Consider the following 16180-nt stretch of genomic DNA (forward strand, 5'->3'; position numbering starts at 1 on the left):
TTTTGGGATGGAGTCTCGCTCTGTCACCCAGGCTGGAGTTCAGTGGCGCGATCTCAGCTCTCTGGGTTCAAGTGATTCTCCTGCCTCAGCCTCCCAAGAGGCTGGGGCTACAGGCACGCACCACCGGGCCCTAAGTCGTGTGCTTCCTTTTTGTTTTTGGTTTTTTGAGATGGAGTCTCACTCTGTCGCCCAGGCTGGAGTGCAATGGTGCCATCTCGGCTCACTGCAACCTCCACCTCCCGGGTTCAAGTGATTCTCCTGCCTCAGTTCTCCTGAGTAGCTGCAATCACAGGCACATGCCACCATGCCCAGCTAATTTTTGTATTTTTAGTAGAGACAGGATTTCTCCATGTTGGTCAGGCTGGTCTCGAACTCCTAATCCGGTGATCCGCCCGCCTCGGCCTCCCCAAGTGCTGGGATTACAGGCGTGAGGCTCCGCACCCAGCTGCTTTGTTTTTATTTCCTGTGAGGTGCCCTGGCATTCCTTGTTCACCAGCCGGGGGAGCTTTCAGGAACCCTGGGGTCCCCAGTGCCAGGGTCCTCGGGGTGGCTTCCTCCTGGAGCCTCGCTCTTGCTGGCCTCAGCCACGCCAGCACTGGCCTCTGCCCACAGCATTGCAGGAAGAGGTCAGAGGACAGCAACGGCAGGCCCCGCAACATCCCTATCTCTCATGCCAGGGCCCCAGCCCAAGCCCCGGTGGCCCCACCCGCAGGAGCAGATGCCCCTGGCCCACGGAGGGCGGGAACTGGCTGAGGAGTCTCTTCGACAGACAGCGGTACCCGTTCTCCTCCTCGCTGCTAGGCCTCCAGTGCCCGCCGCTGGTCTGCAGAACCAGGTTTGGGCACGGAGCTGGGGTCACTTCGAGAATAGTCAAGGTGAAGACAGATGGCCCCTGTCTTCGGGGTCTCCAGGTTCCTCCCATGCGCCGGCCGGCAGCCCTGATCTCCTCTTCCATTCCTTTTTTTTTCTTTTGAGACAGAGTCTTGCTCTGTTGCTCAGACTGGAGTGCAGTGGCACGATCTTGGCTCACTGCAGCCTCTGCCTTCTGGGTTCAAGTGATTCTCCTGCCTCAGCCTCCCAAGTAGCTGGGATTACAGGTGTGCGCCACCACGCCTGGCTAATTTTGTAATTTTAGTAGACACAGGGTTTCACCACGTTGGCCAGGCTGGTCTCAAACTCCCAGCCTCAGGTGATCCACGCACCTTGGCCTCCCAAAGGGCTGGGATTACAGGCGTGAGCCACCGCGCCCGGCCTAAACATATTTATTCTTTTGAGATGGAGTCTCGCTCTGTCACCAAGGCTGGAGTGCCGTGGTGTGATCTCAGCTCACTGCAACCTCCACCTCCCCCGTTTAAGCGGTTCTCCTGCCTCAGCCTCCCGAGCAGCTGGGACTACAGGTACCGCCTCCCCTCCGACGCCCAGCTAATTTTTGTATTTTTAGTAGAAGCAGGGTTTCACCACATTGGTCAGGTTGGTCTTGAACTCCTGACCTCAGGGAATCCACCCACCTCGGCCTCCCAAAGTGCTGGGATTATAGGCACGAGCCGCCACGCCCAGCCTAGACATAACTTTTTCTTAAAAAAGCATTCCGTGCCTGAAGCAGATCCTAGCAAACCCTCCCCAACAGGCTCAGTCTAAGATTTGGCGTATCTGTGCCACACCACCCGGCCAGCACCTGCCTCCCTCTGAGGCAGCAGATGAGCAGGACTTAATCAGGACCCCACTGGAAACCTGGGGAGACCAGCAGCCGCCTCTAGCCCTCACCGCTCATCAGCATACAAACACTCCCGTCAGCGCCGTGACAGTTTACAAATGCCATGGCAACAACCAGGAAGCTACCTTACCTGGTTCCAGGAATGCCCTGCCCCTTTTCTAGAAAATTCTGAATAACCTGCCCCTTCATTAGCATCTAATTAAGAGTAGGTACAGATGCAGCCAGCATGGCGTGGGGCCGAGGCTCTGGGCCCTCCATGCCGGGCCCTCTGCTGCTGCTCAACCCCGCTCGGCCTCTGGGGCAGCCGCTCTGCCCAACGCTGCTGCCGTAATAAACGTGTTTTCTGGCGGGCACAGTGGCTGGTGCCTGTAGTCCCGGCACTTTGGAAGGCCAAGGCAGGAGGATTGCTTGAGCCCAGGAGTTTGAGAGCAGCCTGGGCAACATAATGGGACCCCATTTCTACCAAGAATACAACCATCGGCCGGGTGTGGTGGTGCACGCCTGGGGTCCCCACTACCCAGGAGGCTGAAGCAGGCAAATCGCTTGAACCCAGGAGGTCAAGGCTGCAGTGAGCTGAGATCTTGCCTCAGCAGTGCAGCCTGAGTGCCAGAGCGAAACCCTGTCTCCAAAAAAAAAAAAAAACCAAAAAACTTGCTTTCTTTCACTGTTGCCTTACTCTGGGGTTCTTTTTTCTTTTTTGGAGATGGAGCCTCGCTCTGTCCCCCAAGCTGGAGTGCTGTGGCACCATCTCGGCTCACCGCAGCCTCCGCCTCCCAGGTTCCTGCGATTCTCCTGCCTCAGCTTCCCAAGTAGCTGGGATGACAGGCATGCGCCACCATGCCCGGCTAATTTTTGTATTTTTAGTAGAGACGGGGTTTCACCATGTTAGCCAGGATGGTCTCGCTCTCCTGGCTTTGTGACCCGCCCACCTCGGCCTCCCAAAGGGCTGGGATGACAGGCGTGAGCCACCGTTCCTAGCCTCACTCTTGAGTGCTTTCCTGAACAAAGTCAAGAACTCTGGAAGTCTGAGCCACGGTTTCAAGGTTTGCCTGCATCAGCCCAACAACCACAAAGGGACTAAGACAAAGACGCAAAGGGACCCCCTACGGGGCGACGGAGAGGGCAGACAGGTCTTCGCTGGCTCAGGGTGGATGGGAGCTGCAGAGTTGTGCCCCGGCCGAAGCTCCTTTCAGGGCCGTCACCTTTCCTCGTGACTAACGAGCTGAGAAACTCAGTGAAGCGTTCACCTGGACCAGAGAGTGAAGACCATTTGGCCCCATGTGGCTTCCACAGACGGGCAAGTCTGCCTTTTCATACCCTCAACCTTGACCTTTCCAAGCCAGGCGCGGTATCTCACACCTATAATCCCAGCACTGTGGGAGGCCAAGGCGGGCAGATCACCTGAGGTCAGGAGTTCGAGACCAGCCTGGACAACATGGTGAAACCCCGTCTCTACTAAAAATACAAAAATTAGCTGGTGTGGTGGTGCACGCCTGTAGTCCCAGCTAATTGGGACCACTCTACACGGGGCTAGGACCGGGGGTCAGAGTCCAGCCTACACGGGGCTAGGACCAGGGGTCAGAGTCCCACTCTACACGGGGCTGGGACCGAGGGTCGGAGTCCAGTCTACACGGGGCTAGCACTGAGGGTCAGAGTCCAGCCTACACGGGGCTAGGACGGGGGGTCAGAGTCCAGCCTACACGGGGCTGGGACGGAGGGTCGGAGTCTAGTCTACACGGGGCTGGGACCGGGGGTCGGAGTCCAGTCTACACGGGGCTAGCACTGGGGGTCAGAGTCCCACTCTGCGCAGCGTTAGGACTTGGGGTCGGAGTCCCACTGTGTGCAGCGTTAGGACTGGGGGTCAGAGTCCCGCTGTGCGCAGCGTTAGGACTTGGGGTCGGAGTCCCACTGTGCGCAGCGTTAGGACCGGGGGTCGGAGTCCCACTGTGCGCGGCGTTAGGACCGGGGGTCGGAGTCCCACTGTGCGCGGCGTTAGGACTGGGGGTCAGAGTCCCACTGTGCGCAGCGTTAGGACCGGGGGTCAGAGTCCCGCTGTGCGCAGCGTTAGGACCGGGGGTCGGAGTCCCACTGTGCGCAGCGTTAGGACTGGGGGTCAGAGTCCCACTGTGCGCGGCGTTAGGACAGGGGGTCACAGTCTCACCCTATGGCGTTCATTTCTTCTCAGCCGCTCTGTTAGGATTGTGGGCTAGGGGCTTTTTATCCTGCCATCTGGTCACTGTTTTCGCCTGTCCTTTTGTAGTGTGCTTAGCAGAAAACGAAAACTAAAACAAGAGACCCCTCCTCTGTCCCCTTCCCCTGTGAGTACAGGCGTCAGTCCACTGCCCTTCTGACCTTTCTGGGAAAAAAAAAGGGAGGTGGGAATGTTACAGGAGAAAATAACTGTGTTCTTGGCACCCATACAACAATGTGGAGATCTCAGGATGGTCACGAAGAAACAAAGTAAATAAAACGGCAATTGATGGGATGACACCGCAGGTCTTAACACCAGTGAAGGTCGAGTCAACAGGCAGGAGCCCAGGATGATTCCTCAACATAAAAAAAAAATGGCCGGGTGCGATGGCTCACGCCTGTAATCCCAGGCCTCTGGGAAGCCCAGGCAGGCGGATCACCTGACGTCAGGAGTTCAAGACCAGCCTGGCCAACATGGTGAAACCCCATCTACACTAAAAACGCAAAAATTAGCCTCCTATAATTCCAGCCACTGTACTCCCAGCTATTTGGGAAGCTGAGGGAAGGAGAATAGCTTGAACCCAGGAGGTGGAGGTTGCAGTGAGCCAAGATCATGCCACATACACTCCAGCCTGGGCAACAGAAGGGAGACTCCATCTCAAAAGAAAAAGAAAAAAAAAAGGCCGGGCACAGTGGGGACGCACTGGCTAACAGCTGTAATCCTAGCACTTTGGGAGGCAAAGGTAAGCAGATCACTTGAGGTCAGGAGTTCAAGACCAGCCTGGCCAATGTAGTGAAACCCGTCTCTAATAAAAATACAAATAATTTGTCAGATGTGGTGGTGCACATCTGTAACGTCAGCTACTTGAACTCGGGAGGCAGAGGTCGCAGTGAGCCAAGATCACACCACTGCACTCCAGCCTCACGGACAAGAGCAAGACTTCGACTCAAAAAAAGGGAGAGAGAGAGAGAGAGCAGCTTATTTTCTTTCACTGTTGGCTCCCTCTTGAATTCTTTCCTGAGTGAAACCAAGATCCCTCACTGGCTGAGCCCCAGTTCTGGGGTTCGCCTGCATCACCTTTCCAAGCTCAGTCCTCACACCCAGTAGGGGGGGATTTCCTGGGAGTTGCAATGGCCATTAGGAGCTGAAGGACACAGTCCCCTACTCTCGACCCCCAGGAGGGGGAACACCCAAGCGTGTTCTGGGGGCTCCAGGGAGCCCACAGCAGCGCCAAGCTCCAAGTGCCCACTGTGGAAACGCGTTCCACCACACACACGGCGCACTGCTGTCTCTTCCCTGCCACCGTGCCCTGCCCTTTGACACGTGTGCCTCCCAAACACACTACTCACACCTGCGCCCTTAGCTCAGGGTCTACACTAGGAGAACAGTCAGCAGCCAGGAGCGGTGGCTCACGCCTGTAGTCCCAGCACTTTGGGAGGCTGAGGCAGGCTGATCACGAGTTCAAGACCAGCCTGGCCAACACGGTGAAACTCTGTCTCTACTAAAAATACAAAAATGAGCTGCGGGTGGTGGCGCACACCTGTAGTCCCAGCTACTCGGGAGGCTGAGGCAGGAGAATCACTTGAACCCGGGAGGCGGTGGTTGCAGTGAGCTGAGATCGTGCCACTGCACTCCAGCCTGGGTGACAGAGTGAGACTCTGGTTCAAAAACCTTAATAATCAATAAATAACTTAGAACCTAGAACATGCTATCCAAGAAAACTTGCACCCAAGGCCGAGGCAATATAATTGCATTTGCAGGTATAGCACGTCTCAAAGTTTTCATATCCTTTAAAACATTTCTATAAAACTCTTAAATAAAAGGAAAGACAATTACAGAAAATGTTGCAAGAGATATATTCAGAAAAGGAGATCACACACCATGATACAGTTTACTGTTGTCCTTTAAAATAGATAACACCAAAGAAAAAGAGAAAATGTATCCACAGTAACCCAGAATTAACAGTCTAGATGATATCGCCGTGATGGATTTAGGGGAGGAAGAGAGGCCAGTGGATGTGAGGGGCTGATAAACTTCTTATCTTATTGAAGGTACACGGAGCTATCTGGTTCAGAAAGGTGACAAGGGAAAAAAAGGAAACGTAGAAAATAACTGAGCTTTATAAAATAAAAAGATAACAGGAACCAGCCTGAGTGTATCAATGATTTTAATAAATATGAAGGAGTGAACTTATGAGTTAAAATATCATACAAATATTAGCCAAAAAAAACTTTTAAAAAAGAGGAAATTAAAAACTGCAAATATAGCCAGGCACAGTGGCTCACGACTGTAATCCCAGCACTTTGGGAGGCTGAGGTGTGTGTATCACCTGAGGTCAGAAGTTCGAGACCAGTCCGGCCAACAAGGAGAAACCCCATCTCTACTAAAAGCACAAAAATTAGCTGGACGTGGTGGTAAGCACCTGTAATCCCAGCTACTCGGGAGGCTGAGGCAGGAGAATGGCTTGAACTTGGGAGGCGGAGGTTGCCGTGAGCCAAGATTGCGCCTCTGCGCTCCAGCCTGGGTGACAGAGTGAGACTCTGGCTCAGTAAAATAAAATAATACAAATATTTGGCCAGGCGTGGTGGCTGCTGCCTGTAATCCCAGCACTTTGGGAGGCTGAGGTGGGTGGATCGCTTGAGGTCAGGAGTTTGAAACCAGCTTGGTCAACATGGCACAACCCTGTGTGTAATGAAAATACAAAAATTAGCCGGGCGTGGTGGCACACTCCTATAATCCCAGCTACTCGGAAAGTTAAAGCAGCAGAATTGCTTGAACCTGGGAGCCAGAGTTTGCAGTGAGCTGAGATCGTGCCACTGCACTCCAGCCTGGGCGACAGAGGGGGACTCTGTCTCAAAAAAAGAAAAAAATACAAAGATTCATGATTGATATAAAAAACAAATCCAGACATACACTGTTTAGAGGAGAGATAGAAAAAGTTGAAAGTAAAGCAATGGGAAAAGATATTACGGTAGAATACTAGGCAAAAGATGGTATCATTCATTGGGGTTTCGCCGCTGTTCTCAGGCTTGTGTTGAACAGCCTCCCAAGTGCTGGGATTACAGATGGGAGCCATCGTGCCTTACCCATTTTTTAAAAATAGTTTTATTAATGGATTTTATCAAAATTAAAAACTTACCCTCATCAAAAAGTACTCTTAAGAAAGTGAAAACAGCCGAGCCTGGTGGCTCACGCCTGTAATCCCAGCGCTTTGGGAGGCCGAGGCGGGTGGATCACCTGAGGTCAGGAGTTCGAGACCAGCTTGACCAGTGTGAGGAAACCCCATCTCTAGCAAAAATACAAAAAAATTAGCTGGTGTGTGCCTGTAATCCCAGCTACTCAGGAGGCTGAGGAAGGAGAATCACTTGAAGCCAGCAGGTGGATGTTGTGTTGAGCTGAGATGATTCCAGCCTGGGCAACAAGAGACAAGAGTGAAGCTCTGTCTCAATTAAAAAAAAAAAACAAAGTGAAAACAAAGTTACAGAGAGGGAGGGAGAAAATATTTATTAAAGATACAATGTTGCATCCAGGACATATAAAGAAATCTCAGAACCGCAGAATGAGAAAACAAAAATGCTTTAAATAATGATTTAAGAGATTTGAACGCTCTACACAAGGCACTATGTGGATGGCAAATAACATCATGGAAAAAGTTCAGTATCAACAGCCATTGAGAAAATGCCAAGCAAAATCAATACAGACCTATTAAAAGGGCATCTTTATAAAGCCTACAGCACCAGTGGGTGGTGAGGATGAAGTTAGACACAAACTTACTATGCACAGGGGAAATTACAACCACATGAAAACCTGTATGCAAACACATATATTTTATTTTATTTTATTTTTCCGAGATGGAGTCTTGCTCTCTCACGCAGGCTGGAGTCCAATGGCGCGATCTTGGCTCACTGCAACCTCCGTCTCCTGGGTTCAACCAATTCTCCTGCCTCAGCCTTCCAAGTAGCCGGAATTACAGGCTTGTGCCACCACACCCAGCTGATTTTTGTATTTTCAGAAGAGACGGGGTTTCGCCATGTTGGCCAGGCTGGTCTCGAACTCCTGACCTCAGGTGATTCACCCTTAGCCTCTCAAAGTGCTGGGATTACAGGTGCGCTACCACGAGCGGCTGGAAAAAGTAAACTTGATTATAGTCGCCAAAATGCCGGTAACCTCCGTTCTGCTTTCTGTCGTGGTCAGTTTGATTACTCTAAGTAGCTCGTATCTGTGGAATCACGCAATAGTGGTCTTTCTTTTTGTGACTTATTTCACTGAGCGTCTTGTCCGGAAGGTTCATCCACATTGTGCTGTGTCGATTTCCTCTCCTTTTGAGGCCGAATGACGTCATATTGTGTGAATACAGCACATTTTGCTTTTCCATTCATCAGTCCACGGACACATGGGTTGGCCCCAGCTTTTGGCTGCTGTGAATTATGTGGCTGGGAACGTGCGTGTACTGTTAGGATATAGTTTGGAAGAGACCTACATTAATGGGGAGATACCATGATCTTGGCTAGAAGGACGACCTCACGGAGATGTTAGTGATTCCCAAAGTGACTATTGGAAATAGGAGCTCGGTGCCGCAAAGACAAATCAGCACTGAGACAAAGGCTCTTTCGGCAATGCAAGTTTTACTTCCTGGACTGCAGGAAGGGGACCCTCACTAGCCATCTTGCCACGAGAGTACAGCGAACAAAGGAAAGCACCCACATTTATCCCTCACGCATTTGGGGATGTCTGATCTCCGCTGGCTGCAGCCAGACCTCACAATCTTAAACTAAAACCCGAGTGGCTAACAACTTAAAACTTTTCTAAACAGGTGAAAGCAGTGGAGAGCTGGGACAGGCCTGTGAGCACGTCCAGCACGGAGATCTTGGTTAACGTACAAGGACATAGAATGTCCTGCGTGCCTGTAAGCATGGCGTGTCTAACAGCCACATAGGAGAGGCGTAACGAAGCCATCAGCACGCTTACTCTTTAACAAGAAAGGGAAGTCTCGAGGAACGTTTTTACTTCCCACAATGACCCACGGATTCGATGTGATTCCACCGTAAATCCCAACAGAATGATTCCCATTGACTTGATGAGATGTTCTAAAAGTGACGGAACAGTAAAGGGGCAAGAAAGGCAGGGAGGTTCCCGATGAGGAGCGGAGGGCGGCACTCCCCTGCCCGATGTCCGGACGGACTATGGAGCCATTGTGAGGCCACGCCTCCTCCCATTCAATCTATGGATTCCTTTAACTGCGGGCAGTGTCCACGCTGGGCTCAGTGTCAGGATCATTGCCCGGGTTCTAAAGCAGCGCCACAGCACCGGGACCCTGAGCACGCAATCTCCTTCCTCCGAGCCTCGCCTTCCCTGTGTGAAGCTCAACGGCAGTCCTGAAACAAAGCCTACGGGGGCATGGCACTTCTCCCTTGCTGGAGCTGGTGCTTGTTACTGTCTTTCAGTCAATCAACAAACATTTATTTAGCTCGGTCTTTAAAACACCTGGAAGGTTTCTTTTTTAAGATGGAGTCTCTCTCTCAGGCTGGAGTACAGGGGCAGGATCTCAACTCACTGCAGCCTCCACCTCCCGGGTTCAAGCGATTCTCCCGCCTCAGCCTCCCAAGTAGCTGGGATTACAGGTACCCCCCACCACAGCCCACTCCTTTTTGTTTTGTTTCTGTTTTTGTTTTTTTTGAAATGGAGTCTCGCTCTGTTTCCCAGGCTGGAGTGCAGTGGCGTGATCTCGGCTCACTGCAGCCCTCCTCCTCCCAGGTTCAAGTGATTCTCCTGAGTAGCTGGGATTACAGGTGCCCACCACCACACCCAACTAATTTTTTAATTTTTAGTAGAGATGGGCTTTCACCGTGTTGGCCAGGCTGGCCTCGAACCCCTGATCTTGTGATCCGCCTGCCTCAGCTTCCCAAAGTGCTGGGGTGACCGGTGTGAACTGCTGCTCCCGGCCGAGATTATTTGAAATTTCTCAGAACAGACAGGTTCTATTTCACTATCTCCTTCCCCCTCTTCGGGATCCCCAGTTGTTCTGAGGATTAAAGGGTGTGCTTGTGGAGCCCGAGACCCACACCTGGTGGGGAGGAGGACGCTTGCCTTCTCTCAAAGAACCAGAAGGTGCTGAGCGACGCCTGATTGAAGGTGGAGGAAACCTGGCCTCTGGGAGGGTCTTGTCCTCTCTAGGCGTGGAAGTGAAACACTGAGGCCATTGGCTTCGTCGGACACTCACGTGTGTGCAGACCACAGGTATGTCAGAGCAGCTGGAGTGGACTGCAGACTTGATGGATTTTCTGACATGTCTTAGCCTGTGGAGGATTTGTTCAAAGTGCCCTGTGTGGTGTGAGAACCCCTAAAAACACCGAGATGGAGGGCTGGGTGCAGTGGCTCATGCCTGTAATCCCAGCATTTTGGGAGGCTGAAGCGGGCGGACCACCTGAGATTGGGAGTTCGAGACCAGCCTGACCAATATGGTGAAACCCCGTCACTACTGAAAATACAAAATTAGCTGGGCGTGGTGGTGGGTGCCTGTAATCCCAGCTACTCGGGAGGCTGGGGCAGGAAAATCGCTTGAACCCAGGAGGCGGAGGTTGCAGTGAGCTGAGTTCGCGCCACTGCACTCTAGCCTGGGAGACAGAGCGAGACTCCATGTCAAAAAAAAAAAAAAAGGCACTAAGCTGGAAATGGCCGGGGCAGTTTTCTGTGACACGGAGGACACAGAGCTGTGTCACGGTTGTGCTTCTCCAAGAGATGGTGAACGTGCAGATATTCACGGGCCCCTAGCACCAAAATCCCCAGAGGCCTTAACATGAGAAACCCCCAGACCTGTGCTGAGCCCCCCAGGGGAGACCCCACTCAGTGGCCAGGGGCCTCACCCCACGCCCTTCTCGGCCCTGCTGGATGCAGAGCTGGCGACAGAGATGAAGGAGACAGCGGGAACCGAGGGCATTACCCAACCTCAGCGCCAGCCCCGCCCCGGCGCACGTTACATCACTGCCCACCCGAGGAGCCCCCAGGGAAGACGCTGAGGGGCCGATGCCACCTGAGATACCGGAGGGAACCCAGTGCCCCACTCCAGACACAGCAGGCGCCCGTCTCCCTCCTCTGGTCAGGTCTCCTGCGCCCTCTCCTGGCCGGCAGGGCTGGGTGAGGATGGGAAGTCTGTTAGACTTTGGGGTCTGTTAGAGACCAGCCCCTTAACAGCAGAGAGAGGGTGCAGCCCCCCCAGTCCCCTCCTTCACACGCCAGCAGGCTGCCTGACCAATTCCCATTACCAGGGCTGCCCCTAGACCTTGGCTTTCTAGCAAGAGGCACCAGAAGGGCCTTCGCTCAGTGCTGTGGGCATCCACAGATGTGGCATAGCTGGGCGACAGCCCAGGAAAGCACAGGGGGAATTGGGGTCCCCTTGGAAGAATTGCCCCTTCCCAGGAGAAATCAGCACCTGGTAGACCCCACGATTGGAAATTTTCAGCCTGAAGCTGAGAGTGAATGGGAAATGAACAAGGTGGCACTCGGGTGAGGCTCTGGGCCACAGGTGGACCCCTGGCCCAGCCCAGCCAGCAGCCCCGACCCACGCTGACCCACCCTGACAGACCTGGGACCCCCACTGCCTGCAGGAGGCTGTGTCGGGCTCTGGGGGTGTCTGTCCTTTCTGATTCGGACTGGCAGAGGTGCAGGTGTGGGCCCTCCCCCAAGGAACGTAGGCATCAGGCCCCTGGGGGCAGAGAGAGCTCCACGGTGGCCTCTGAATCCCAGGACCGGAGCTTGGAAGGGCTCCCAGAGGGAACGCCACACCCTGGATGGCAGACGGTAGGGGTGGGAGCCCCGAGCCAAGTTCCTCAGCCCCCCACCACCCCCCAGCGGCCCTGCCCCTCCTGCAGGCCAAGCGCCACTGCAGGTGAGAATGGAGACGCTTGACCCTGGAGCCTGGCCATCATCCTGCTGGGCACATCCCTGTGACCCCGTCATTTCCCTACCCCGGGGGAGCCAGCCTCGGTGTCACCATCCAGCCCAAGCAGCTCCCACTGGTAAAGCCCCTCAGCTGGTCCAGGGACACCCGGGACCCCCATCCCAGCCTGTTCCAGTGCACCCCACAGACGTCTCCACTGCCAGCGCCGTGGCCCCCACTCAGTCTGTGGACACGGCTCCTACCTCCCGCTGTGGAAGCCACCCCCTTATCCAACTCCACACCCAAGGCCTGGCCCAGGATCAACTATTGCCAGTGGGGTGGGGGAGGCACAGGGAAGTGCCAGCCAGGCTGAGCACCCACAGTGCCCTGGAACACCCGCCACCCACACCCAGCTCCCTGCTGCACTGAGGAAGGACTCGCGCTTAGAGACCCCAGGGGAAGTCACTCTACCCCGTGGACAAACGCACTCGGCCACATAGAGGCTGCTTTACACACAGTTTAATCAGAGTCACAGGCTGGGCAGGCGGCAGTGGGAGAGCAGGGTCCTCAGCTCCCTCACACACCCACCTTCCTGGAGACACCAGACTGCAGAGCCGCCCAGTGCTCTCCCTCGAGAAGGACAGGACGTGCATGAGGGGCAGGAAAGGGCAGTGGAAACGTGGGTGCCAGGCGGAGGACCACTGGGTGTCGGGACAGTCAGGCTGGAACTGGGGAGGGGCGGAGGGTGTCCACATGGGAGGCGGGGTCTCCTCCATCACGCGGACCCCCTGCAGCCCCGGGGAAGGGAGGGACGTGCTGGCGGATCCAGGACACGTAGCTCATCACGCAGGCGTACACCCCGGGGAAGTCACCGTGACTGCAGGAGGTGCCCCAGCTCACCACCCCCACCTGGACCCAGGTGCAATTCCACCTGCACACAAGGGGGCCCCCGGCGTCGCCCTGTGGGGAGAGATGGTGCTCAGCAAGGGCTCCCCATGTGCCCCACGGCCACAGGGGTGGCATCCCCAGAAGAGGACAGACAGGTGCTTCCGGGGTCTCACCGGGCAGGGGCTGTGGTTCCCGTCCCCGGCACACAGCATGCCGTTCTTGATGACCTGCTCAAATCGCTCCGTGTTGTTGGAAGGAAAACGGTGGCAATATATCTGGTTGCAGATGGCGTTGCTCCTGACCTTCACCGCCTCCCGCAGGCTGAGGGGCCGGGGCAGTGGTTCTGCAGGGAGAGGCGCGGGGAGGCTCAGGGGCCTGGCAGGGACTTATCCAGAGTTACGGCATACAATTCACTCAGGCCCTCCCTGGCCCCGAGGTCAGCCCCAAGGCCACAGTCCTGGGCACCAGATCCGGAAACAGCAGGACTCACTCTTAGAAACTACTAGGGGGAGGGCACGGGGGGCTCACGCCTGTAACCCCAGCACTTTGGTAGGCTGAGGTGGGAGGATCACTTGAGCCCAGGAGTTCGAGACCAGCCTGGCTAACATGGTGAAACCCTGTCTCTACTAAAAATACAAAAATTAGCTGGGCGTGGTGGCGGGCTCCTCCAAAGGCTGAGACAGGAGAATCGCTTGAACCCGGGAGGTGGAGGTTGCAATGAGTTGAGGTCGCACGACTGCACTCCAGCCTGGGTGACAGAAAGAGACTCCGTCTCAAAAATTAAAGTAAAATTAGCCAGGTGTGGTGGTGCACACCGGTAGTCGCAGCTATTAGATACTAGGAGGGCTGAGGCAGGAGGATTGCTTGAGCCCAGGAGTTCGAGACCAGCCTAGGCAACACAGCAAAACCCTGTCCCTACAAAAAGAAAAAAAATTAGCCGGGTGTGGTGGCTCACGCTTGTGGTTCCAGCTACTCAGGAGGCTGAGGCGGGAGGATCACGTGAGCCTGGGAGCTGGAGGCTGTAGTGAGCTACGATCGCACCATTGTACTCCAGCCTGGGTGACAGAGCGAGACCCTGCCTCAAAAGCAATTTTGTAAATAAAAAATTTTAAGAAAGAATCTATTAGGGAAAAGCATGGGACCAGGAATCCCGCTGGACTGAGACACGATGGGAATGAGGGCGTCAGCTGAGGGCGTCAGCTCCGGGCGCTGGGGCGCTGCAGGGCCCAGGGCAAGCTCCCACCCTCCCTTCACTCAGGGTTTCTTTGCTGCAGAGGAACAGCCGCCAGTGAGCCGCTGAGGATGGAGCAGGCTCACAAAGTGGCCATCGGGGGTGGCCAGGAGCACCCCCAAGTCACACCTCCAGAACTTGTCGCTGTGACCTTGTTTGGAAGTAGGGCCTTTGCAGAGGGACTTGAGTTAAGATGGGGGTGCTGTTAGGTGAGAGACACCCTCAATACACCGCCCAGTGTCCTTGGAGGAGGAGGGAGGGAGCCTGGAGGACAGGACCACAAGCCCAGGGAGTCGGGGGCAGCTGGAGACCCCAGAAGCTGGGAAGGCTTGGACCGGGCTCTCCCTCGGGGCCTCTGAAGGAAGCCAGCCCTGCCCACGCCTGGAGTTCGGACGTGTCACCTCCAGAACCGAGAAATAATCAATTCCTGCTGCTCCGAGCGACCTGGCCTGTGGTCACCTGTCTCGGCAGCAGCAGGAAGCCGAATGGAGGTCGTCTGGAGCCCAGGCCTGCACCGACACTCCACGCCATCTCCCCACATCCCCGCCCAGGCGACCCTGCTCCTGACCTCCATGTCCAATGTCACCCCAGCCGGTCACCCAGCAGGTCTTCCCCGAGGGGACGTCCAGGGAGGCAGGCAGGAGCGAGACGGGGTGGACCCGCTCGGACAGTGGCACGGGGGCCTCCAGCTTCAGCAGGGCGATGTCCGCGCCGCCCTGGGCAGCCAGGCTCTCGTTGTACTGGGGGTGGCGGAGGATCTCGGCCACCTTCGTCCACTGGTTGTCCTCATAGAGCCTCAGCTGCCCGACCTGCACCCTAAACGCACAGGCCTCCAGCTCCTCCCTGGGGAGAGGAGCAGGCGCTCTCAGAGTGAGGCCGGGCTTCCCCTGCATCCTGGGAGGGGCCCCCGGCACACTGGACACCTGCCTGTCCCCACCCCCACTCCCACCCGCTGAGGGGATGGCAAGCCACACTCACGGCCCAAGGCAGTGGGCAGCGGTCAGCACCCACTTGCGGTGGATGAGGGAGCCCCCGCAGATGTGCTCCCACTTGCCCTTCTTCATGCTGTAGAACCTCAGGCTGACCTGCCAGGGGTACCTCCTGGCCGAGACGTCGCAGCCCCCGACGATGCCCACCTGCTCACGCCCCGCACCAGACTCTGGGGAGGCAAGGGAGGGCCGTGAGGGGGCTGGACGAGGGTCTTCCCAGAGCTCAGGACACCAGGACAGACCGGCAACCAGACGGTCCTCTCAGCCCCCAGGGCTGGCGCTCTGAGCCCGGGGCAGGGCAGGGACGGGGTCCTGGTCAGCGGGGGCATCGGGTGGGGTGGACTTGCCTGGGTTCCCGGGCACAGCGCCCCCCAGGCAGGGGAGGGTCAGGAGCAGCAGCCACAGCATCTGTGGGGAGAAAGCCGGGGCCTGGGGTGAGGCGACTTGAGCCCCAGCTGGGTTCTGGGAATGGAGAGGGGGTTCGGAGTGAGCTGCGCCCTCCCGCCCCAGGTTTCTCCGCCTCCTCCCCGCCTGCCTCAGAGCCCATTTATCTCTCAGACAGAGGAAGTAGGCGGGCAGGGCAGCCCCTCCTGGGCACACTCAGGAACAGACCTCAGAGTGCTGAGGGCAGATAGGGCCAAGCGCTGAGCTCCACCCGGTGGGACCGGGTCCCGGGCACAGAAACACTGCATGAACCACGGCCACCCCTGAGGGGGGTTCTGAGAAATGGTCAACGCAACAAAAGGAGCAGTGGCAGCATCCCAGCTGGGGAGGGAGGGGCGCGCCTTCTTCAGGACGGCCACCCCTCTTCTCCAGCCAGCTCCCCTCCCTCACCCTCACCTGGGACACCCACCGTTCTGGGGAATGAAGGATTCACTTCTTGGCACCTGGAGCCCGTTCTCCTCCCTGGCCCAAAATGTCCATCTCCCCAAAATAACACGCGATGGCTGGGGGTGGCCAGAACCAGATCCAGAACAGGGTGCGAGTCGCAAGCCCAGGGCACCACCAGCGGCCTCGGTCCGCTGACCTCTCTCTAGGACCTTCTGCTGCCTGGAGGTGCTGGGGTGGAGGCAAGAACTCATGACCCAGCTGGGCATGGTGGCTCACGCCTGGAATCCCAGCACGTTAGGAGGCCAAGGTGGGTGAATCACAAGGTCAGGAGTTCGAGACCAGCCTGGGAAAAAAGGTGAAACCCCGTGTCTACTAAAAATACAAAAATTAGCCAGGTGTGGTGGTGGGTGCCTGTCATCCCAGCCACGCAGGAGGCTGAGGCAGGAGAATCGCTTGAACC

General features: G+C 56.0%; 1 protein-coding gene across 1 annotated transcript; it reads right to left on the bottom strand.

The window, feature by feature from the left end:
• Positions 1–12298: 12298 nt before the first annotated feature.
• LOC108290823 (mastin-like) lies at positions 12299–15813 on the bottom strand. The gene is made up of 5 exons (XM_037732234.1): positions 15777–15813; positions 14879–15059; positions 14469–14743; positions 12843–13012; positions 12299–12741 (listed from the first exon to the last, which is right to left on the bottom strand). Exons 1-5 carry the CDS (start codon positions 15811–15813, stop codon positions 12499–12501), a joined length of 906 nt encoding a protein of 301 aa, XP_037588162.1. The 3' UTR covers positions 12299–12498.
• Positions 15814–16180: the final 367 nt, after the last annotated feature.

The sequence above is a fragment of the Cebus imitator genome, unplaced genomic scaffold, assembly GCF_001604975.1.
Source record: "Cebus imitator isolate Cc_AM_T3 unplaced genomic scaffold, Cebus_imitator-1.0 Scaffold444, whole genome shotgun sequence".
Lineage (NCBI taxonomy): Eukaryota > Metazoa > Chordata > Mammalia > Primates > Cebidae > Cebus > Cebus imitator.